Here is a 25596-nt window from a genome sequence, read left to right on the forward strand (position 1 = left end):
TCAACCCTTTCCTGTCACTACTGATATACACATACACACTAGTGTACACACACGTACACACACGACACAGTCACTGCAGTGACCTCGTCCAGATGGGCAACGCGAGCCTATCAGAGGGTCGAGTCACTGTGGCCCCAGAGCGTCTCCAACCACCACCCCGTCGCTCCCACAGCCCTCTGGAGGAAGCTAGAGTATGAAGAGCTGTTGCAGCTTTGCATCATTCTGCTGCTGAGTGTCCACATTTACCCCAAAATAATGAGCCTCACTTTATGTTTGATGACACACTGAAATGCCTGTGGAAACTCAAAGGCCATTTCTTTCTTGGTTGTTATGGGTGTTCACTGTTCTTTGTGAGCCTCAAACCTCCATGGCAGCAGCAGATGTAATTATAAACAAATTTATAGACTGTCAATTACCTCATGGTTGAAGGGCTGACAATGCAGTTAGGGAGGGGAAAAATTGTGGACCACCATCAAACTTTGGGTTTACTCACATTTTAAAAAAAATGAACCTATATTCTTACTGAGATAAAAATTCAGTTCCTAGATCAGCCTAAATTCATTCTAACTAAAAAGTAAATACAAAGTTAACGTGACCGGACACAGCAGGGTGGTGAATGAGTTCAGGCTTCGGTGGAACAGTTAAAGCCAGAATAGTAAAGGTATAGGATATGCTTTCAGGTTATAGTGTCATGGTTAATAAGTCAGTATTGTACAGAAATGTACAACTAGTTGTAGGAAAGCCACCGCCGTAGACAGACTCCCGCAGAAGTGATCTGTAGGGGATGGTGGATCTGTCACATCAGCTTCATAAATGTGGATGTGTATTTCAGCTTTGGGAAACTATAGGAGGTAAACATTTGATTTGGGTTTGTTTTTTCATTTTATTGGCAAAGTATGAAACTTTCCCAAACACACTCTGTTCTCTCTAACATTCTGTGGAGTGACGTCTATGGGAAGAACAAAAATTCCCAGCAAAAATCCACAAGATGAGATACTTACACTTGCTCTTGCATCGACAGTGAGCTAATAGTCTCTCATTCTACTTTCATTAGCAACAATAGCTACCACAATGCTGTGCACAACACAGACTCCAATGCAAAAACCACCAGAGACAAAAACATGAGATTGGAAAATCTGGATCTGTTCATTTGAAAAAAGGGGAAAAGCAACACTTTATCTCTGTTGTGTCTTTCAGGTTTGTCGGCAGCTGTGAAGAAGACACACTCATGTGAGTTCTGTTTTTGCATCACTGTGTATTGGTTGGTAAAACTGTTTTATCTAGAAGTTGTATTAATAACATGAATGCTCCTCGTTTTTAGGCACACTGGAGAGTGTTGAAGAATAGGTGAGACTAATCAGTAAGAACAAGACAGCAAATGTAAAACTAAATCCAAAGCATGAGGGCCAAAAGACTATCAAAATTTTTGCATGAATAGATTTCCTTTGTTTGCAATCTGGCCGCTGTCCCCTGAACTAAGATTCTGAGGGTAGGTGGTCTAAGTCGATTCACTCGATGAGTTTTTAATGAAGTTTCCATTCACTGTGGAACACTGAACGTGTTTCCCCCACAACATTATAAGCAGTTTTTACTGTAAAACATGCAAGCACTGTGAGAGTGAAGGATAGATGAGGACAAATGTGTGACAGGGGACTTCTGCTAGAGTGGAGTCTCTCTCATTAGAGCTGATAAGGCTGGATAATGAATGTGAGATCCTCCTGCAGTCGTCTGTGCGTGGGACTGTCGGAGGGAGGAACGCTGATCCTCCAGGCGCTGCCCAAACAGCTCCTAACATGCTGCTGTGAATCTACTGACTGGGCCTGATGAGGGGAGGTGGAGAGCTCCGACATCGGCTGAGCGGCTTTTCCAAGCATAAATCATTCCCGTGTTCTGCCAATTTGGAGGAAGAATGAAACTCCTGCTGCACCTCAGTTTCCTCTCTCTGCTGGCAGGAGACACTCTCGCCTACAGCACTCTGATATTTACTCAGCATGGCTGTTTTCAGGAAGCTTAATCGTTTTCACTGATGCTCCACAGCTCAGTTGGGATTTGTTTTATGAAGCTGAGTGGGATGGTGGGTGAGGTGCCCTGTAAATATATCTTTAGCTTTATTTTATGAGGGAGGTTCTCTGTCACTGCACAGATTTGCTGAGACAACATGAGAGGAGGAGAGACACTTAAACACCACACTGCTGTGTTAGAGGGGATATTGCTGCAGGTCAACTGGAGGCATTTTGTAAAGTTCCTATAAGCTATGACCTAAAGGTAGGTGCTTTGTGAGACTTACTCATAGGTTCAGGTTGTTATTTCGAACTGTGTAAGTGGTTAGTGCTTGAAAAAGGGAAATCCTACAACGATCAGAGTGCTATCCAAAATAGTTTCCTCAGGCACTGATATTCTGTAGGAGTTTGAAGATTGGTCTTAGCTGAATGATTAGATGGAACGGACTGTTGTGGTACTTTTCACCACTGAGTGCCTACAGCACTTCTACGTTACAAGCCACATTTACCCATTTATACATGGAGCATCTCGCTCATGGATATTTCAACATGCAACTGTGGAACTCCCCTTTCTGTCAGTGGAAATGAAGTTTAACTCAACAATGTATCCCTATGAACATATTGGAGATAATTTATCTGAATTTTAGGAGAGGGACCAAACCTCTATATATGCCCCTACCGGTTCTCTATCTTTATTTCATTGGATTCTCTTTCAGGCAATCCAAGAAACCAAAACTCTCTGAACAACATGTCAGGTGCTTCAGAGAGACCAAACTCCACCGGTCATCCTTGGGAACCTCATAGCACTTTTTCTCACCGCTCGGCAATCCGGTTGGCTACATCCATCTTTCCGTACATCAGAACTCCTCTCTTCACTCCATCCAGATATAAAGTGACTTTTACCCAAAAAGCCGACACATGTCAACGCTGACTCAGACAGCATGCCGTTCCTATGTTCCAGGAAGGTCTCATAAAAGTATTCTTCTGATGAGGATCAAGACTGGACTGTAGCTCGGATACTAAAAGAGAGAGGCATTTTTTTTTCATTGTTGTTCTAACTTTGTAGCTTCTTAACACTCACATATCTAAAAGTCAGTTGACCAGAAGCAAATATAAAACTTCCAACAGCAGCTGCTGTGCGCCTTGCAGCTTGACCCACCCACCAGCGCCATGTAGCATAGACAAGCTCTGGTAACAGAAAAAGAAGCATCCCATCACTGTTCCATGCAGCCGCCCCCTACCACAATTTCATGCGCTGCTGGAAACCAGTCACTACTTCCATGCTCTGCTGCCCCTCCATTGCTGTTTATCTTGGATAGGCACTAGGAAGCCAGTTTTTCTGTTTTCTATCCCTGCTTCGCCAAAGTGGAGAAGCAAACCTTTCCATCGCTGGGATGGCAGTTTTACTGTTGTCAATGCCTGCTTCACAAAGTGCAGAACCAACACTTTTGGCACTGGGATGCCAGGTGCTGTCTTCTCTATCCCTTGTTCACAAAATGCAGAAGCAAGTTTTTCAACCACTGGGATGCCACCTCCTCTCTTCTCTATGCTTCATTATCAAAATGTAGCAGCAAACCTTTCTGGCACCGGGTTGCCAGCTTCTCTACAACCTATCCTATCTATTATTTGCAAAAAACAACAATAAACATTACTGGCACCGGGTTGCCAGTTTACTGCTCTACTATCCCTTCTCTGCAATATGCAACAGCAAACTTTTCTGGCACTGGGATGCCAGTTTTTCACCATACGTAGTAGTATGAAGGTAGGTCCTTCATATTTTCCAGAGCTGTCCACCGGACCAGATTGGAGTCTTTGGTGGTCCATTTTTGGTGTGGTCTATGTCTTAGTAATTATTCCCATGTCCTGTTTTGGTTTGGTAAATGTCTTTGCTCATGGGTTCCTCTCTTGATGGTTTCCACCTTTGTCTTGTCTCCATTGGTGTCTGTTTTCCCTCCTTTGTGATTGCCTGTCCCTCCCTCATTGCTTTCATTTGTGGACAGTGTGCCCTGGGTGTGTCAATAGGTATGTTTCTCCCATTGTCTGATGGCCATTCATCTGTTTTTCCTCCCATGCTAACAGTGTATGTATCTGAGTTCATCCTCTTCTGCTTAGTTTGGTTTTGTATGTTTCTCATATGGACTCTGGGTTTTTAACTTGTGTTGCTTAATTTAATAATCTTCCTTTTAAAGACTTTAGGAACTTCTTTGAAAAAAAGTGCTGAGCAGAATTTTGGATACACAATCCATCCATTGCCTGAAAATGTTCAAAAGAGCTTATTTGTGATATCTTCAAAGGCATGGCTTTTTTTTTTCTAGTACCCCCTTAAATGTTCAGTGGTGTTGAAGTTGGGTAACTGTGTATGAAAGTCTATGACTAGCAGGACTCCTTGGTCGTCTTTGGTCTTCAAGTAGTTCTCAGATCTTTGAGGTTTGTTTTGGCTCATTATCTGGCTGTAGTATGAATTTTTCTCCATAAAGATGAAAACTGTTGGTGGTTATCCAAAGCTAAAAGTGAAGGTGGACCTTTCATAACAGTTAATTGGAGTAATAGGTTCTTATTTTTGACAATTCTGCATCTGATTATCTGAACAAGCCTTTAATAATAACAATAAAATGATAATAATTAATAAACTTTTACAAGGGTGATGCATTTCAGAAACTCCATTTCTATATTTATGCGATGGGAAAAACAGATCTTTTACACTGTTTTCCTTGTCCCTTCATCTCCTTGCTTGGCATCAGACTGTGTGCTCTGTTAATGTTTGTAACTGTTCCCGACATCTCTGTAGGGTTATATCCAAACCTGTTGCTTTGGCATTAAAGTGCTTGACATGGGTTTGCCGTCACCCCGCCGAGTGGGCGGGTAGCATGGTCGCCAATATTTGGGAACATGATTAGAATTAGAATTAGAATTAGAATTCAACTTTATTGTCATTGCACATGCACAGGTACAAGGCAACGAAATGCAGTTTGCATCCATCCAGAAGTGCTTTAGTGATATAGATATATTACAATATATATTAGCAATAATATAGATATGTGAGTATATTACAGAAATGGGTCTATTATGGTATGTTATAATGTACACGGTATGAAGTATGTTGTGAATATTCTATAACTATAAGTATGTACAGGCTGTAGTGAGTACAAGCTATGTACAGGATATGAATATAAATATGAAAAACTATACAGAATATGAAATAAATAACTTTACAGAATCTGAGATATACAGCTATACAGAAATGGGAACTATGCAAGTTGTAAACAGTTGTAGGATTAAAGATTATCGAATGTACAGAATGATTATTTACACAGAGCTATACAGTAGTGCAGTTAAGATAAGTGAGGGTGTAGATAGTTTCTACAGAGGCTATATAAAGTGCTAGTGGTTGTGAGTGGTGGTTCAGTCCATGTTATTATTGTGTGTTTGAGGGTACAGTTGTCCATTGTGGGTGTGTGTATGTTCAGTCCATGAGTTTAACGTGGGTCAGATGTCAGGAGGCAGAGTTCAGGAGTCTGACAGCTGTGGGGAAGAAGCTGTTCCGGTACCTGGTGGTCTTAGTCCGGAGGCTCCTGTGGCGCCTCCCAGAGGGCAGGAGGGTGAAGAGTCCATGTGATGGGTGACTGGGGTCTTTGATGATTTTCCCAGCCCTTTTCAGACACCGCTTCCTGTAGATGTCTTTTATGGCAGGAAGTGGTGCTCCGGCAATGCGCTGGGCAGTTTTCACGACCCTCTGCAACGCCTTCCGGTCCGAGGCAGAGCAGTTCCCGTACCAGACTGTTATACAGTTGGTCAGGATGCTCTCGATGGTGCAGCGATAGAAGTTCACCAGGATGTCTGAGGACAGGTGGTTCTTCCTCAGAGTCCTCAACAAGAAGAGGCGCTGGTGAGCCTTCTTGACCAGCTTGGAGCAGTTGGTCGTCCAGGTGAGATCCTCGGAGATGTGAACTCCCAGGAACTTGAAGCTGCTCACACGCTCCACAGCCGTCCCCTTAATGTGGATGGGTGGATGTGGGTCAGCATTCCTCCTGTAGTCCATGATGAGCTCCTTGGTCTTCTCGGTGTTAAGCAGCAGGTTGTTTCTGTCGCACCACTCAGCCAGACGATCCACCTCCTCCCTGTAGGCGGCCTCATCGTGGTGTCATCTGCAAACTTAATGATGGTGTTGGAACCATCAGCAGGTCTGCAGTCGTGGGTGAAGAGGGAGTAGAGGAAAGGGCTCATCACACAGCCTTGTGGTACACCGGTGTTCATTGTGATGGTAGATGAGCAGCGGTTATCCAGCCGGACATGTTGGGGGCGGTTGGTCAGGAAGTCCAGTAACCATTTGCAGATGAGGGAACTGATGCCCAGGTCTGTCAGTTTCCTGATGAGTTGTGAGGGGTGGATTGTATTGAATGCTGAACTGAAGTCTATAAAAAGCATCTGGCGTAGGTGTTGTTATTGTCCAGGTGTGAGAGGACAGAGTGCAGTGCGATGGAGACTGCATCCTCTGTGCTCCTGTTCTGGCGGTATGTGAATTGGTGGGGATCCAGGGTGGGGGGGAGACAGGATTTGAAGTGTGCTAGGACCAGCTGCTCTAAGCACTTAGATGATCACTGGAGATTGAGACAACGTAGGAAAAACTGATTCTAACTCATCCGAGGATTTACAAGATATTTAGAAGACTTGATGGTTAGAGGTTTTAGTTTTCTGAAAACCTGTGAACATGATAACTTAAGAGACCTCCTAAGATTTTGAAATTGAGAACATAATGTTTGAATCTCAGGAGATCAAATTTTTTGAAAATCTTGTGAATGTGAGGCAGAACTAGCAATAACTTAATTAAGAAAATCTCAACATTCATGTCAGTTTTATTGTGAATGTGTGTGTAATCTATGAACCAGTTTTTGCCATATAAGACATGCTAGTCCTTTGTTCTCTGCACTCCAAACCCGGGTTTGGTGGATATCTTTAGACTCGTGCTGCTGGAGGCCTGGATGTAACTGGCTGACAGATTTCTGCTGAAGCTGCGTCGTCCTCTGTTATCTTCCTCTTTGCTTAGTTTTTGCTGTTCGTTCTGTCTGTCTTTGCATTGTGCTCTCTTCCTTCCTTTTCATGTCTCTCCTACCTCTTGTTTCTTTGAACTGTTTGTTTTGTCAACCACAGCGATGGAGGGCAGCAGCACGACACCACATGACTGTGTGCTTTTTTCTTTGTCACATTCCTCTGCGTCTCTCCTGAAAGGGAAAAGTGTTTTTTTTTTTCAGTACAGCAATACAACTCTAAATCCAACTCCAACTGAACACGAACTCCACCATTTTTTCTGCTAATCACTTTCAGGGCTTTTGTGCCTTTATTGTCATTTTCTTATTTTATTTTTACGTTTTTTCTTTGTGTTATTTCCTGTCTCTATTATGTCATTTTTCACATGGTTGTGGACAATTAAGTCATTTTTTTTTATGTCTGTTTGTTTCAAATGCAAAACTGTGATTGGGTGTTGTTTTGTGTTTATTTGACATAATCTTGCTATTTTTAGGCATTATTGTGCATCTCATTTGTCTCTTTGTGATGTATCTGTGTCTGCACCGCTGCAGATCTCATGCCAGGGTTTCATTACCAAAAACTATCTGAACTAATTGACCTGCGACATGACAGTTTTTTTTTTCTTTTTAAATTATGGGGCACAGTGATAGTGAAGAATGTTGTTTTCTTCTATTTGATCTAACAATAGCAGTGCCATCTCGCTGCTATAATGACCAAAATGCAAAGATAGCACAATAATGAGAAAGCCTGTTTAATAACTTATTGTCACAGAGAGAACCAGTCAAACATCTTTGGCATGTGGTAAAAAGTGAAACTGGCAGCATTAATCTGCAGCTGACAAATTGGTAGAAATGATGCACCACGGTTATGTTGACATCTCAAAGAAAACTTTCCAACGTCTCAGTTAGAGTCGAGGCTGTTTGAGAGGAAAGAGAAACCCCATTTCATTTTAGCTGTTGCTTTTAAGAGATCTGATAAACTTCCCGTCTAAATGAAACCTTCTGCCTCACCAGGAAGCCAAATGGAGGAAAATACATAACTATAAATAAAAGAAACCAAAAAATGTTCTTATTTTTATTTTATTTAATTTATGTGTAAGAGACTGCTGCATTTTGTAGTAATTTTGTGTTCATGCTGATTTGTGTGTGTGAGGTGGAGAGGAGGGGAATGATGCAACACCAAAAATGACTTAAAAATACAGTCGGTGTAGAATATGGCTTCCTTCTGCAGAGTGTTTCTCGAGTGTTTGTTTCCATACACTCTCCTGTTTAAATGTCCAACTGTACAGCATTAACAAGCATGTTTGTACTGCAACAAATTTTGGAATCGTTGACGTTGGAATCAGTCTGGATTACCTCACTGACGTTACTGTTTAGTATCTTAGATTGCAACATTATAATTATAATATTGATCAGGACCATAATGCCATTACTTTACCAGCGAATAACTGGTAAGGGCAAATAAAAACTGTTCTAAAAGTATGACTGGAGGCATTTAAAAGCATCTCTTCTTGAGATTTTATTTTTTCTTTGCTGGATCAGCACCTCACAGGTGGTACAGCACTACTAGGCTGCCTGACTACGGTCTACCTGATATTGCTGGTGTTGTTCATGCGTCATCATAATGTTTGTCCAGGATCAACATTGCAACTGGCCTCTCACCTTGTTGCGATGCCATATCTTTGGAATGTGGAAGAAGGAGAAAAAAATGTCTTTGTTTATGTAAAACGCTCTTCTGGAACAAGTGCTCAGCATTTCAGGGTTTAAAAAATAATTATTATTAGGTATTATCAAGTTATGTTTGCTATTAACCAAATTTAGGTTACTCATGTTCTTTTGCTAGTAATAGTTTTTCATAGCATTAGCTAACTTCTTGGCTAATGCTAACTGCTTATACAATGTGACTGGTCAGTTGCAATGTTGATCCTGGACAAACATCATGATGATGATGTAAGAACAACACCAAAAGTTGACTGACATGAATGTTGCAGATTGGTCATTTTGTTGATTTTGTGTCCCTCTGTGGTACTTTGTGTTTCTTTGGTGTCATTTTGAACAAACACACACATCCACACATGTGAAATAACACTAAGTGCAATAATCTTTTCTGGCATCGTTGTATTTTTACTCAGTTGTATATAGCATTCGTATTCTATTTTTATCTTATTGTATATTTTTATTCTATTTTATTATACTGTATATAGTATATTATTTTATTCTATTCTGTACAGCTGTGTACTGTATTTATTCTTATTGTATTCTAATTTTTGCGTCATAACTTTTGCACTGTCCACTTCCTGCTGTGACAAAACAAATTTCCCACGTGTGGGACTAATAAAGGTTATCTTATCTTATCTTATCTTATTCTGTGTTCCTTCTCATCAGTGGTTCATATTTTTGTGTTGGGTTTTTTTTGTTGTTGTGTGGTTTTATATAATTTTGAGATTGTGCGCTCACGGTGTTTTAAAAGTGTCCTCTCATTGGCTGACAGCTGTGTCAATAAGAGGTGCAGGTAAGTGATGGGGCGGGGCCAGAACGATGACGTTGCAGTCACATGTATCCTCATGCTGTGCCGAGCAGCCGAAGGATGACAGTGCTGATAGAGCTGCCGCTGGTCTCACACAGGGAGCTGTGTTACTGTTCTCTCCACGAGCCTGGATTATAACTATGTATTTTGTCATTACTGCCATGAAAGGTGAGTGTAAAAGGTGTGTGTGTGTGTGTCATTTTACTTTGGGTTTAGAGTTTTCTTTCAGCGCTTCAACATGATTGTTGGTCCACGGAGAAGCTCCACTCTGCTTTTTGTTTTGTATGGTTTCCCTGGTTTGTGTGCGCTCATCCTCACCGAGCTGTCAGCGCTACTCTACATGTGTTGTTGTGTCTGATAACTGTTGGAGCGCAGAAACACGACACCCTCACTGATCGTGGAAATGCTATTTTGGGAAATGTGAGTCAAGTTAGTGGGACTTTAAAGTATGGGAGGTGGAGGATGAGGCGGACAGCAGACGGGGTGTCTGTGAAAGTTGACGATACGGTCTTGAGATGCGCTCCGTGTAAATGAAAGTTGTGGGGACGAGGATTAACTATTTCTTTTTTAAAGCTTGTGGCATTGCTCCAGGTTTCGTCATGTGCTTTTGTGTGTGGAGCTCTTTGCTCCACATCGAAATGGAAAAGAAAATCGAGGTGTGGGCAGGGGCGGACTACAAGACGGTGTGTTCCTGGGCAGTCGCGCATAAAAGCCCCCCAAACCAACTTAGACTTGCTGAATGTGCACGTTCTCCTCAGTTAGATAAAAATGGGACAGAGTTAAAAAGCTCCACTACATTTGTGGCTCTGTCTCATGACCAAAGCCCAAGTTTATGTATGCAGTATACATTCTGAAACATTTGGACGGCTGATGAGCATGCTGGGAAATCCACTGCTTGTATTTCCTTTGTGTTTTTGTCAAGAACTGAAAGGCTGTTCCGACTTATATGTTGAAAATATGCAGTCATATCTATGTATGTGTGGACTTGTGTGTGGTTGATTTATATAGAAATTAGTCCAGTGGAAACAGTTATTGATTGAGTAACTCTATGAATGAATGTGCTTGTTTGGTACAATCCCCTGTCCACTCAGCCTGTGAGGACCTGTGGTTCATGGGCTTCTCTCATTTGTTCCATGCTTACAGACTTTACACTTGTCTTCAGGTTACAATAGCAAGGCTCAATCTGTAGCTGAGTAGTCGATTCATTGTGAGCTTGTAGCATAAACTTATGTTAAATGTGTCCATTTGCCTGACCTCTGACTGCAGTTGTTGTCCATGGTACTGATCAGAAGCTGGAAAAATGCTGTTGGTGTTATTGATTATTGCTGTAAGATATTATTTTTCAGTTTCTGTGTGTGTGTGTGTGTGTGTGTGGATGCGTGAGAGAGAGAGAGAGAGAGAGAGTGAGTTAGCAATAAGGTCTCAAAACAATGATCTGCCCTGGGGTTGATCACATGATCACAGACGTGTGGCACGCTCCGGTCTCATTTGACATATTACAGGGTTGTTTTTGTTGCATTTCTAGCAGTCAGTCATCTAATTTAATATAATTTATCAAAACTGTGGTTTGGGTTTTTTTCCTTTTAGGTCTTTGCTTTATTTCTTGTGTAGAGATGCAACAATGCTTATATGTTGACATTACACACCGCATAAAAAGGAAGTGCCTTAAACCTGCATTCTGTTTAATGGTTACTGGAAGGGCAAACCCTGTGGTTGCACTTTTGGGTGTATAGAGGTTTATGGGAAATGGACCTTCAGCTCCCTTGCTCTGTGTGTTTCGGGTCTCAGTGAATCAAAAATGAAGTGCACTTTGTAAATTACTTTGGTCTTCTGAATGCAGAGTGAAATATCTTGCCACAGGCTTCAGCACTTTTACTGTGGTAAAAGTTTTCCCATCAAATACAAACACTGGAGGTCTGGCTGATCACTTCTTCCCCACTGAGAGCGAGACCTAGAAGTGCACTGCCCTTTGTAAGGAGATTTGTGGGGTAAATTCCCTGAAGGGTTGTTGAACTGGAAGTGCAAACTCAGGTCTTTCATAATCTTTTAAAAAGCCTCTATCTGCAGAGTTCATCTAGAGTTTAGCTTCAAGCTAAATTTTTAAATCCAGCTGTTGATGTCACTGTGATGCGTCGCCGCTTCTGATACGAGGCCAGACTGTCATGTTTAATGTGTCTGCAATAAGTCATAAAGACACGATTATTTAATTGAGTTCAAACTGTCAGTGCTTTAGTCTGCCCAGCAGATTCAAAACCGTCATTTTTCTTTATTTCATGAACGATTTGAAACACATGCTTACATTTAGCTCATCATTCATTTAGCCAACACCCAGGTGCTTCTCCTTTAGTAAGAAACTTTACAGCTGTTCAAGTTGATTTGTATTTTCTTGAAAATTGCAAAGTGTGTGTGTGTCTGTGGTTTAATGCTGTCTGTTCCAGATTCCCAATCTGTGAGAAAACACTGCAGGAGGCATTTAGCCAGCCTGTTATGTCAGAGGATTACAACAGCCAGGAGATTATTTAACTGTTTCTTAGGGGGAGGGGGAGCGTGGTGACATCACTGGTGACATTGTGATCAAAAAGTGCGCGCAGTTGTTTACATAAACAGAAAAGACAGAAAAAAGTAAGAATATTTGAAACAGTTTAGAAATATTGTCGATTATGGCAGAAAGCATTTTTAAATTCTGCACAATAATTCTAATCTCAGCGATTTAAAAAAAAAAAAAAAAAAAGAGAAAAAAAAGAAGATGCTTGGGCTCGCTGATTTTACAAAAGGGCTCCAGTGGATGGATTCGCATGTTGATTTCCTTGAACTTCAAATATAAATTATGATATAAAATAACAAAGTGCTGTCTGGTATTTGGAGCTCGATGTGACTCTTAGCCCTTTCCCACTAGTGCCCACTGGGATCGGCGTTGCTCGACCCGAGTCAGTTTTTAAGGTTTTCAATTCAATTCAATTTTATTTATATAGCGCCAAATCACAACATAAGTCGCCTCAAGGTGCTTCATAGATACAGAGAAAAACCCAACAATCATATGAGCCCCTATGAGCAAGCACTTTGGCAACAGTGGGAAGGAAAAACTCCCTTTTAACCTCCCTGCCGGAGGTTTAAAGAAACCTCCGGCAGAACCAGGCTCAGGGAGGGGCGGGGCCATCTGCTGCGACCGGTTGGGGTGAGAGAAGGAAGACAGGATAAAGACATGCTGTGGAAGAGAGACAGAGGTTAATAACAGATATGATTCAATGCAGAGAGGTCTGTTAATACATAGTGAGTGAGAAAGGTGACTGGAAAGGAAACACTCAATGCATCATGGGAATCCCCCGGCAGCCTACATCTATTGCAGCATAACTAAGGGAGGATTCAGGGTCACCTGGTCCAGCCCTAACTATATGCTTTAGCAAAAAGGAAAGTTTTAAGCCTAATCTTGAAAGTAGAGATTGTGTCTGTCTCCTGAATCCAAACTGGAAGCTGGTTCCACAGAAGAGGGGCCTGAAAACTGAAGGCTCTCCCTCCCATTCTACTTTTAAATACTCTAGGAACAACAAGTAGGCCTGCAGAGCGAGAGCGAAGTGCTCTAATAGGGTGATATGGTACTACAAGCTCATTAAGATAAGATGGGGCCTGATTATTTAAGACCTTGTATGTGAGGAGCAGGATTTTGAATTCAATTCTGGATTTAACAGGAAGCCAATGAAGGGAAGCCAAAACCATTAAGTGGTAGTACCTGGTGCCGGTTCCTTTTTAAGAACCTACTCGCCGGAGTTCCATGCGCTTGGAAAACCATGATCGCAACAGACTGCATGCCACCGATTGGCTAGTCACTGATGTCACTGTGAGTTGTGAGAGCAACTCCTTCAAGAAAATCAAAACCACCATTTTTGAAAAACAATGATGGCAATAATTGAAAAAACAACATGTGTCTGACGCACATAAGGTGGGACTCAATTGTAATGGAAAATGACAGAGACTGAGACCGAGTACTAGCAGAAAAGGGCTGTGTGAGAATAACCATGGTTCCCCGGTGTTGTGTATCCTACACTGCCTATGTCAGCAGGTCCAATTGTGGCCTGTACCCGGCTCAGGCTACACATCTCAGGAAACCCGTGCTGTACGCACGCAGGGAGTGATTTAGAGCTGCGACCAAGGTGACAGACCCTTCGTGATCCAGAACAGAAGACTTTTAATGGCTTTTAGTTCCTCTTAATAGATCTTGTTGGCCAAAGGCCTTTTTGTTTTCAGTCATCTTTTTCTGTTGGAAGCCAGAATGGAAATTTCAGTTCAGTTCCATTAATTCAGCAGCCGTAGCTCCAAGTGCACATCAGATGAAATTACATGGAGCTGATGACATCATTGTTTCTGAACCAGCAACGTTTTACACAAACTCGTTAGCAACATTTTGTGAATGCATTGCATGACTGTGCCGCATGTGCTGCACACTCAAACTGTCTCTGCATTCATTTGTGTTTATAAATATCTCCCAACATGTGCAGGATACAGTAGCTATTAAAATACCTACAGGACAGCGCTGGCTATCTAAACCTCACAGATATCCAGGATTTATCCATGAGCACATGATAGAGTCTTTTAGGAAATATCTGTTGACATATCACACTCTGTCAGCTGTCATTTATAAATCAGCATGCTACAACTGACCAGGAACTCTGCTCTGCGCTGTATGAATCACTGCCTCTAGCAGAATATAGGACTGTAGTTTTTCAGGAGTGCGATAATCATAAGTAACCATAAGTTACTGTCCATTACAGTTTGGCCTTATATATAAATGGCAGCTGCCTGTTTTATATTTCCTGTAGGAAGTAGTTTTTTTTTTTCTTAAGACACAGAATGGATTCATCCAGCTTTCTGATGGATCCAAGTCTGGCCTGGATTTTACACTCTGCATTTAGTAGCAGCTTTCCCCCCCCAAACAACTAAGTTGGTCACAGTAAATGATAAAACGCCACACAAAAACAAAACACGTTTTGTAAAAATAAATTCCTCAGTAAAGCAGAATGTAAAACCACGCATGCATTTCAACAGAAGACAAAGAAGGAGGCCCTTTTATTAACCACCAAACAAACCTTGACACATTTCTGAGGCTGAGCGGCGTCTGCTCGGCCCTCCTCTCTCCCGCTGCTTTGATCCAGTGTCTGAGAAATGCTATTTTTTTCTTTCTTTAGAGCTCAGTTTCTGATAATTTATCCATTAGGGATTTGTTTTGCTCAGGCTTTAGCATTTTTGGAGTAAACAGCAGTGGCTCTTGTGATATTCTTTCTTGCTCATTAGCCTTCACTTAGTGCTGCTATCTTGCTAATTACACATTATACTGTGGTATCTGTACAGTAAGCAAATGCAGCATCCCGAGGGAAAACTCTGGAAGTTCATCTGGATTCCTGGTTCAAAGTGAAAGTAAGATATTTGTTGTGTACTGATAAATAAAGTAAAAAAGAGGTGCAGCGTTAGAGTGAAACAAAAAAAGGCAGGAGGTGTGGGAAAAAAGACAAAAAGATAATGAAAAAAATAAAGAAAAATGAAATCTTCTTTCATGTTTATTTATTACTAAACTCTTCATTTTAATCATTCATTTTTGTATGTTTTCCCCCCATTGTTAAAATTCTTCCATGTTTTTAGTTATTTAAGATAAGATAAGATAAGATAAGATAACCTTTATTAGTCCCACACTTGGGAAATTTGTTTTGTCACAGCAGGAAGTGGACAGTGCAAAAGTTATGAGGCAAAAATTAGAATACAATAAGAATAAATACAGTACACAACTGTACAGAATAGAATAAAATAAAATACTATATACAGTAGAATAAAATAAAATAAATATACAATAAGATAAAAATAGAATACAAATACAAATACTATATACAACTGAGTAAAAAATTTGGGCATTATTTCACATGGTTCCCTTTTCTTTGTTTTCAAAAAAAAGGTTAAATATCTTTTTTCTTCATTGTGTCTGCATGACAGTGGCAGACACCGGGTCATTGTGGCTTCTCACATGCAGAAATGTGGCTTCTGTCGGTTCATTTAAGCCCCCTGTATGAACCAGTGCAGTCCAAATCAGCAGTGAGGTCTTTGAAACAGAAATATGGATGGTTACGCATGTGGAGGTGAAGCAGAGACTCACGGTTTGGCGATTAGTGTGCCAACCTGCTAGAGAGGTGACTAATCAAACCACCAACTGTGGCTGATGAACAAGCTGCTGCTTCATCTGCTCACAGCCTGAATGGGCGTGTTGGTGCTCCATGTGTGGCACCATATGTCTGCCGTTTTTACATCGACTCTGAAAATTTGGAAGCTGGACGAGGAGATTAAAGAACGGAGCCTGTTAGCAACATCTGAGCAAGAGCAGTTGAGGCGAGATCTTGGGTCCTCCTGGGAGTGAGCATGGCCTTTGCAGTGTGGTGGACTGAGGACTAAACTCACGCTGGCAGCAGCAGCGTTTCATCTGTCACTCACTTAATACAGTGATTCAGTTTTGCAAGCTAAATCACAGAGGACAGAATTTTTAACTTCATATATCAGCCAGAGGCCAGCTGAGAAAAGTGTCCTATGATATGCTCAACAGCATAATGAGCAATGGGAGGGATCTGCACCGGAAAGCTGACACAAATCCGAAAAAAAAAATCTTATTTTGAAGGATATTTAGGCATGCAGACTGGAGAAGCAAGGGGTCAAACAACCACCAACCCTCCCATTAGTAGATGACCTGCTCTGCCCACCCAGACTCAAAGTGCTGAAACCTATTTTAGGGACATGTTCCACATCTTGGATCAGCGTCACAATAACAGCCTGGCCTATGAGACAGCTGGTGAGGGAAAGACAAAGTCTGGAAAGGTCTGGGGCTGGCTCCTTAGCAGTGACCAACCTTTTGAAGGAAAGGTGAGTAAATCAGTTGTCCGTAGTGTGTTTGTCTCAGATGAATAACAAATACAAAGACATTACCCTAAAAGTTCCGTCCATGTACACTCATATTACTGTTAATTTACCTGGGTCATCCAGCCAAGTCCACATGTGGGAGATGCAGATAACTACGACTGAGCTGAAAGCCTTCAGTGTCCAAATCAGGATTAATTTTTCAATGAGAAAAAGAGATGCCAACATTATTCATTATCCCTCAATTAGAATTATTATCACTAATCACCACTCGTCTAGCCCTGACACGGGGACAGGGATACATAACCACGTGACCAACATTTCTTTGATCAGGCTGTTGGAAAAGTCAAACATCTGGAATTAGTCTGTGGTCTGGAAAAATAAGTACTATTGTATTTTTGCCTTTAGCATTTTCTTTTCCATAGATTCAACTAGAGCTGGGCGATATGAGATTTTTTCATATCACGATATGTTTTTTTCATTTCAGGCGATAACGATATCTATCACGATATAAGCCAAATAACTATATTTGTAAGATTTAAATGTGCCGTTGCTCACAAGTAAAATGTGAAATAATCAGCAGCTTGTTTTTATTTAAATATTTATTTCCCATAATAAGTTCAACAGGGTAGATGTACTTAAGGAACATGAGACTTTTTCAGATACAGTGGGGCAAAAAAGTATTTAGTCAGCCACCGATTGTGCAAGTTCCCCCACCTAAAATGATGACAGAGGTCAGTAATTTGCACCAGAGGTACACTTCAACTGTGAGAGACAGAATGTGAAAAAAAAATCCATGAATCCACATGGTAGGATTTGTAAAGAATTTATTCGTAAATCAGGGTGGAAAATAAGTATTTGGTCAATAACAAAAATACAACTCAATACTTTGTAACATAACCTTTGTTGGAAATAACAGAGGTCAAACATTTACTATAGGTCTTTACCAGGTTTGCACACACAGTAGCTGGTATTTTGGCCCATTCCTCCATGCAGATCTTCTTGAGAGCAGTGATGTTTTGGGGCTGTCGCCAAGCAACACGGACTTTCAACTCCCGCCACAGATTTTCTATGGGGTTGAGGTCTGGAGACTGGCTAGGCCACTCCAGGACTTTCAAATGCTTCTTACGGAGCCACTCCTTTGTTGCCCGGGCCGTGTGTTTTGGATCATTGTCATGTTGGAAGACCCAGCCTCATTTCATCTTCAAAGTTCTCACTGATGGAAGGAGGTTTTGGCTCAAAATCTCACGATACATGGCCCCATTCATTCTGTCCTTAACACGGATCAGTCGTCCTGTCCCCTTGGCAGAAAAACAGCCCCATAGCATGATGTTTCCACCCCCATGCTTCACAGTAGGTATGGTGTTCTTGGGATGCAACTCAGTATTCTTCTTCCTCCAAACACGACGAGTTGAGTTTATACCAAAAAGTTCTACTTTGGTTTCATCTGACCACATGACATTCTCCCAATCCTCTGCTGTATCATCCATGTGCTCTCTGGCAAACTTCAGACGGGCCTGGACATGCACTGGCTTCAGCAGCGGAACACGTCTGGCACTGCGGGATTTGATTCCCTGCCGTTGTAGTGTGTTACTGATGGTGACCTTTGTTACTTTGGTCCTAGCTCTCTGCAGGTCATTCACCAGGTCCCCCCGTGTGGTTCTGGGATCTTTGCTCACCGTTCTCATGATCATTTTGACCCCACGGGATGAGATCTTGCGTGGAGCCCCAGATCGAGGGAGATTATCAGTGGTCTTGTATGTCTTCCATTTTCTGATGATTGCTCCCACAGTTGATTTCTTCACACCAAGCTGCTTGCCTATTGTAGATTCACTCTTCCCAGTCTGGTGCAGGTCTACAATACTTTTCCTGGTGTCCTTCGAAAGCTCTTTGGTCTTGGCCATGGCGGAGTTTGGAGTCTGACTGTTTGAGGCTGTGGACAGGTGTCTTTTATACAGATGATGAGTTCAAACAGGTGCCATTCATACAGGTAACGAGTGGGGGACAGAAAAGCTTCTTACAGAAGATGTTACAGGTCTGTGAGAGCCAGAGATTTTCCTTGTTTGAGGTGACCAAATACTTATTTTCCACCCTAATTTACGAATAAATTCTTTACAAATCCTACCATGTGAATTCATGGATTTTTTTTTCACATTCTGTCTCTCACAGTTGAAGTGTACCTCTGGTGCAAATTACTGACCTCTGTCATCATTTTAAGTGGGGGAACTTGCACAATCGGTGGCTGACTAAATACTTTTTTGCCCCACTGTAAATAAAGGCAAATATTGCAAACTACACAAAAGGCAGCCGCTAAAGCGTTTAAGTTTCAAAATAGAACAAACGAAACAGACTAAATTGTCAATTCCACTTAGAAACAAAATATTAATTCTAAAAACAAATCTTAGTTTGTTTTACAGAAGAACAGACAAAACTGACTAACTTTTGTCAATATCAAATAAACTGAGAACTAAAAGGAAATTCTCAATCTCTCCTTGTTGTATAGCTTAGCTTTTCAAACAGTTTTAACAGTTACTTTAGTCTGACAAAAGCCGAATGATGAATTAGCGCTTCCAGTCAGAGACTGAGGCTACGTCCACACGTACACGGGTATTTTTGAAAACGGAGATTTTACGTTTTCGTTTTAAAAAATAATCCCGTCCACACATAAAGGCAGAAATGAAGGAAAACGCTGCTATGAACATGCCAAAGCAGCAGGTGGCGCTAGATTCCTAACCGTGCAGAAATGTTGGCCAATCAGAAGTCTAGAAGCCTCGGTGGGAAAAAGTAAACAAAGCTGGGGCATAGAAGCAGAACCGAGTCGTATGTGTGGAGGGACAGTAACTGTGTGTATATGTAAGCATTTAAACACTGCAGAGAGTAGAATTAACAGTAACAGTATTGTAGAAATTCATTTCACCGAAACAATAACGTGGCGCACAGTGTGACGCATGCACCAGTTTATTGTATTTCCAGACTTGCTTTCGGCACAATTTACAGTGCACGCTACTCTGTTTTTTGTCAGACTTGAAATAGCCGAAATACCTTCACACTACGGAACTTCTATGGCTCTTCCGTTCGACAATCTCTCCGGCATTGGAACCATCATCTGTTTTCTCTTCGGTCACGCTCGGTTGATTTTTCTAGTCGGCACACTCATTTCCTCCATTACGCGCTGGCTCCATTACCCGCTGGCTGCTTCCCAAACAAACACACGTGCGGCTTGGCACTTGTGCTGTACGTAACAAGTCACGCGACGTGACGCTGCGGCTGTGATTGGTTCGGCTCTGCGCTACTTAATTTGGATTGGCTGACCTTTTTTTTTTTTTTTTTTTTTTTTTTAAGGGGACAAGAGCGGCGAGGTCTATCGCGATAGCTTAATTTCTCTATCGAGTAAAAGTTATATCGCGATACATATCATTATCGTTCTATCGCCCAGCTCTAGATTCAACTAAAGAAATGTCAACAAATTGTTTTTTTGACAACCTGAAAGTGCCTAAAGATGCATTTTAATGTATTTTGCATGATTATTTCCTATGTGTAGGCACAACATGGGTTCATCTCTTGAATTACACCCAGCAAGAAGATCATTATGAACACCTGACTAATGCTGTGTTTGGTCCCCCTTTTGCTGCTATTAACAGCTCTGACCCATCAAACCATGGACTCCACTAGTCCATGGTTCTCATGCTCAGATGCCCATTGTTGGCTCGTTTGGTAGTCCACAGGGTCAGCGTGAGCATCCTGCTTTGTTTGTTGCTACGCAGCGCCATACGTAATAATCTGTGATGCACATCAGTGAGCTTTGGCCGCTTATGACTCTGGTTCACCATTGTTCCTTTCTCTGATGACTTTAGATAGATCCTGACCACTGCGGACCAGGAACACCCCACCAGAGCAGCATCTTCGGAAATGCTCTCACCGACTCATCTAGCCATTAATATTTGGCCCCTGTTGAAGGCGCTCAAGTCCTTACGCCTGCCTGTTTTTGGTGATTCTACACATCAACTTTGAGGACCAAATGTTCACTTGCTCTCTAGAAGTGCCACCATGACGAGACGATCAGTGTTATTTACTTCACCTTTCAGTGATCACCTGATCGGTGGACATGAGTTTTTGTGCTTTGGTAGCTTAGCAAATAAAAATTGCTCTTATTGTTGAGATAAAAGGACTGGATTGAAAATGATGAAGATGACATCATAATTGGTCTTTAAGTAGTGGAAATTCATATGTTGAGTGGTACGCAAGTTTATCCTTGTTCCAAGTGGTCTTTTTACTATGTTATATTAAAAACCACCGATGCAAGCAAGTTATTCATCAAGTAACTTAAAAATATGTAGAAGATCATGCAAAATGTATAATATGAAGAACAGTGCTGGGTACATGTTAGGGCCACTGAAGGTAGGAAAAAATAAGAGTCAAAATTTTTTATGTTAAAGTGGCAGATATGTGAAAAAAAACTTCTCTGTACAACAACCCAAGCACAACGCTTTAAATATGAGTCAGCAACAACCTTGGCATCGTTATTTGTTTTTGATGCCTCCATCCAACAACGGAAATCATCAATGCATCCAGGAATCCCTATACCATAAGGTTTATCCTAAGAGTCCATCTGCCAAATAGCATATGGAACTTTAGTGCTGTTGCCTAAGATGTTGACCTCTTTGAGTCTCCACACTGTGGGGATCAGTTGCTTTAATAATCAGTCAGATTGTGTCCTGTGGTACCACAAGTCCCATTCGAATAGCTCAAAGGTGTAACCAGTAATATCTTTGCATCTGTTCATTGTGCTTTTGTTCTTGTCTGCTCTTTTCTTTTGGATAGACCCAGGTCACAACAGCATCTCTGCAAAGTCTGCATGCTTATGATAATATGATGTTTGTGATTTTAGCTGAGAATCATTTCTTTGTTGCTAAACCCAATTCAAAAGCATAATTTAATTAGGTCAACGTTGGCATGGTGCATGGCAAACCTGATGCCCAAAGTGATGAGTTTCCTTAACCAAAAAACACTGTTTTCCGAGTTATCCATTACAAATCTGCCACGTTTTTCTCACAACTTTGAAACTTCAGTATCAAAGATTTTCCTTCCATCATTGAGCTTCATATGCCGTCGTAGTTCATTAGAAGATTAGACACATGGATTAATGTGGGAATATTAAAGTACACAACTGTAGAAGAGCTTACATCACCTTCACTTTGGCCATTTAGTGAGGAAAAGCTGCTAATTTCAGTCTTTCAGCACCTCCAACATGATCATTTTCTGCTTTTTTTTTCTGTTTTTATTTTTTAAATTAAATTGCTGTAAACTGATTGTATATAGGTCCAGGGCTAAGCAATGAAAAAGCATCATCTTGGGTTCTGTGAAATTTTGATGGTCTGACATTGTAATGATGTAAAAAAAAAAAAAAGAGCAAGAAAATGTAACAAATAGTAATAATAGCAGTTGGTGGAAATAAATCCCAGAATGATCAGGATGAAATAGCCTTTATGTGACCTGGGGTTTAAATAAAATTAAGGAGTGATAATTATCATGATATTGATTTTTACCCTGCAGCTTAAGTTGACCTTTGGTTTTGATAAGTAAGCTGTGACAACGTGCCACCCCCACCTTCTTCTTCTCACTCTTTACATCAGTAACCCTCGGAGGAAATTGTTTTAATGACTCATCAGCTGTCATAGATGCAGCCATAAACTTTCACAAAGCTTTAATGTTTGTCAGCGTCTGCTCAAGCTTCTGCTGTGAAAACACCCGTCAACCTGCAGAGCATGTGGCGAAGCCTCTGTTTGTGAATCGGTTTAAGCAGTACAGAGTTAGACCTGTGTATGAAGCTCCCTCAGAGAGAGCTCAGCTTCTGCTTCACCCTTTTTCTACCTTTCATCTTCTCTGCTCCTCTCAGATAAAACAGTGTTCATGGTCTCTGTCATCCTTAGTGCAGTCTAAGTGAGTAGATATTTCTGACAACATTTCACCAAAATAAAATGGTGAAATGTTGTCAGAAAGGTGGAAGGAGGAGGACGAGGTCTGACTCCTAACACTCGCAACAGCAACAAATGAATTGAGAGACCAACATTTGTCCATTTCTAAACAATCTTCCAATGGGATGATGATCAAGGATTAGGATTGTGTTGATGGGTGATGAAATCTGGGATCCATTATGTTTAAAGTGGTAGCCATGTTTTCCTAATAATGGAAGAAGTCAGGACTGACTGTGTTATTCAGATCTAAATCTGCCTGACTATGGTTTCATGTCAGCAAGCATGAATATGACCAGTACTGTTGACACAGATGTGTTTGGGCAAGTTCATGTGGTGTTTGTGTACTCTTTGAAATGAATTTGAGTGCATGAGACAATTATACTGATCTGTCGTCACCTCAAAACAGGAGAAACCAGAAAAGTCATGTTTCTGTCTTGTTTTGATTTTGGAAGTCCAAGTACTGTATTTATGAAGAAATGCTATTCAGCTGTTTGTTTTACTGAATGTTTTACTGAATGTCCTGTTCCTGCTCAAACACAGTGGTGTTTTTGAGTAGCTTATCTGCTCGGCAAATTAATTAAGAACTTTTAGATACCTTCTTATTTCATAGTATAATCTTCACGTGCTTCACCCAAAGCCCACTTTCTGTGTACTCACTACCTAACTTATAGGCAAAGTATTCACTCACTGTGTCTTTACTGTTTCGCTAGCTTAGCTTAGCTCATAGCCGACTCGCTAGCAGCATGGCCTCTTCACCTGTCCCTCCTGCACTTTCCTGCTCATTGTGTCAGATGTTTAGTTACTCCTTGGCCTCCTTTAGCAGTAATGATACTTGTAACAAATGTATCATTTTTGCAGCTCTGGAGGCCAGGATTACTGAATTGGAGACTCGGCTTCGCACCCTTCATTCACCCCTAGCTAGCCAGGCCCCTGTAGCTGGTACAGCCGAAGATGGAGTAGGCCCCGCTAGCTGTTCCCTGGCAGACCCCAAGCAGCTGGGGAAAGAGGGCCGCTGGGTGACGGTGAGGAGGAAGCATAGTTTTAAACAGAAGCCCCAGGTACACGACCAACCTGTTCATGTGTCTAACCGTTTTTCCCCACTCGGTGACACACCCGCTGGGGGTCAAACTCTGGTAATTGGTGATTCTGTTCTCAGACATGTGACGCTAGAGACAACGGCAACCATAGTCAATTGTCTTCCTGTAGTTTTCTCTGGTCCCCTCCCCAATCAGACCAGGAGTGACATGTTTAGCCGCATGTTCTCCTTAAATTGCTGGCTGTCTGAGTGGTGTCCAAGACACGATGTGGGCTTCATAGATAAGTGGCAAACCTTCTGGAGGAAACCTGGTCTTTAGGGGTGCAACGATACACAAAATTCACGGTTCGGTTCGGTTCGATACTTTGGTGTCACGGTTCGATATTTTTTCGATACAAAATAAAATGTTCATGCCTTTTTAATTTGTCATTTATTAAAATTATAAATATATATTTTAACTCAAAAGTACAGTTTTTAAATTTAACCCTAACCCTTGTGCGTGTTTTTTATTTTGACAGCGAATGCGCACCTGCGGACCACTTATCTGCACCCCTAGTTATTTAGCTCATCATATCGCAACCACAGAAATTATTTTGGCCATGAAACCATAAAGCTGCACTTTCTTTTTGCCTTATAGTCTGATTTGTCATAACTTTTCCGTTTTGCGGTAAGCTTTTCTTTGGCTGTCACTTCTTCACCCTGACCTGTCTTATTTGGCTCAGCAGAACTAAAATATATATACTGCTGCTTTTACACACGCACTCACATAAGCTCAGCGATTCTCTGCGCGATCAACCTCTCACATGTTTAAGCTTGCTGCAGGAGATTTCACTTGTCATGTTTGCATAGTAAGCTAACGATTGATAAGACGATGTCAGAGGAATTGGTGCACAAATTATCATCACTCACCAATCAGTACTGTCGCTCTCTATACACAGTTCACGCGATTGCAAAGTGAAAGCAAAAAAACAAGCGCAAATTCAAACGCGATTTCAATATGTCACATATTGACAGTGGCTCACCGATGCCAATGACATAATTACCCAGCTACATTTCCGAAAGAATTCAAAAGCATTGACATATATTTTTCCTTCCTACAATAGCCGGACGGGCAGGGCAGAGATAGATTTTGGTAGCCCGACTGGAAAAATCGCTAGCCCCAGGACATCGGGCTAGCGATTTTGCGAGCCCTGTATCTGATTGAGAAATCACTCATCTTTGGAAAAGAGTTTATTACAGAGAAATGGCTCTTTCCAAAATAAAAGCTATACTATCCGCTTCTTCTGGGCTATATTCTCAGCAGCATATTAAACATATCAAGTCCCCATAAGGAGAATCATGTGCTAACGGCTGTCTAAATGACTCGGGTAAAGTTTGTAGCATGCATGCTTGTTGTTTTTGTCTTTGCACTAGGATGATGTCTGTGTAAATGTGCAGTCATATTCGTTGTGTTCCCACTAGTGCTTTCAGGTTAACCTCGTTAAAATGACCTTAACGCCACAACACAGCAAATCTCCGTTAACGAGCTACCCCGATCGCCCTGTGCATGGGGCTAGACGGCCAACACGTTAACGAGCTAACTGCGCTAACACACTAGCTCCCACCCATGTAATTGAGCATTGCGTGGCACATGCAACATACTGTTTTACTTTAGTCCATGACGTGCTTACCTTCAGGGTCATACGTCACATGAAAACCAAAATAATTCCAAACGCCAGATCTGAATGAGGGTGGGAGAGGTTCAACTTGCCATGTTGCAAGGAGAGCTTAACTTCTGTCTCGCTAGCTTGCCCTGCGCTCTTCCTTCTGACTATTCTGTCTGTGTGGAGCGCTCAGTGGATCTGCGCTCGACAGTGCAGCCTAGGCGGAGTAGTCGAACGCAGATTCACTGAGCGCTCAACACTGACAGCATCGTCAGAAGGAAAGTTGATAAAATAAATTACAAATGTTGTATTGTTCGATACATATGCGTACTGAACCGAAAGCACTGTATCGAACGGTTCAATATCGATACGAATATCGTTGCACCCCTACTGGTCTTGTTAGGAGAGACGGCATCCATCCCACTTTGGATGGAGCAGCTTTCATTTCTAGAAATATGGACAAATTTATTAAACCCCCCCCCAAAATATGACTATCCAGAGTTGGG

The 25596-nt window shown here is 41.5% G+C and overlaps 1 protein-coding gene across 2 annotated transcripts in view; it reads left to right on the top strand.

The window, feature by feature from the left end:
- Window positions 1-25596, top strand: part of LOC101476376 (nuclear receptor ROR-alpha A) — a 175154-nt gene that overhangs the window by 112553 nt on the left and 37005 nt on the right. The window contains exon 2 of one of the 2 annotated variants that reach the window (XM_076885794.1): window positions 1198-1230. In XM_076885794.1, coding sequence (XP_076741909.1) covers window positions 1198-1230 — 33 coding nt within the window. Of the gene's footprint in view, window positions 1-1197; window positions 1231-9585; window positions 9720-25596 lie in introns of those variants that run through there. The other variant, XM_004566388.4, reaches the window with a different exon arrangement.

The sequence above is a fragment of the Maylandia zebra genome, linkage group LG1 (assembly GCF_041146795.1).
Source record: "Maylandia zebra isolate NMK-2024a linkage group LG1, Mzebra_GT3a, whole genome shotgun sequence".
Taxonomy (NCBI): Eukaryota; Metazoa; Chordata; class Actinopteri; order Cichliformes; family Cichlidae; genus Maylandia; species Maylandia zebra.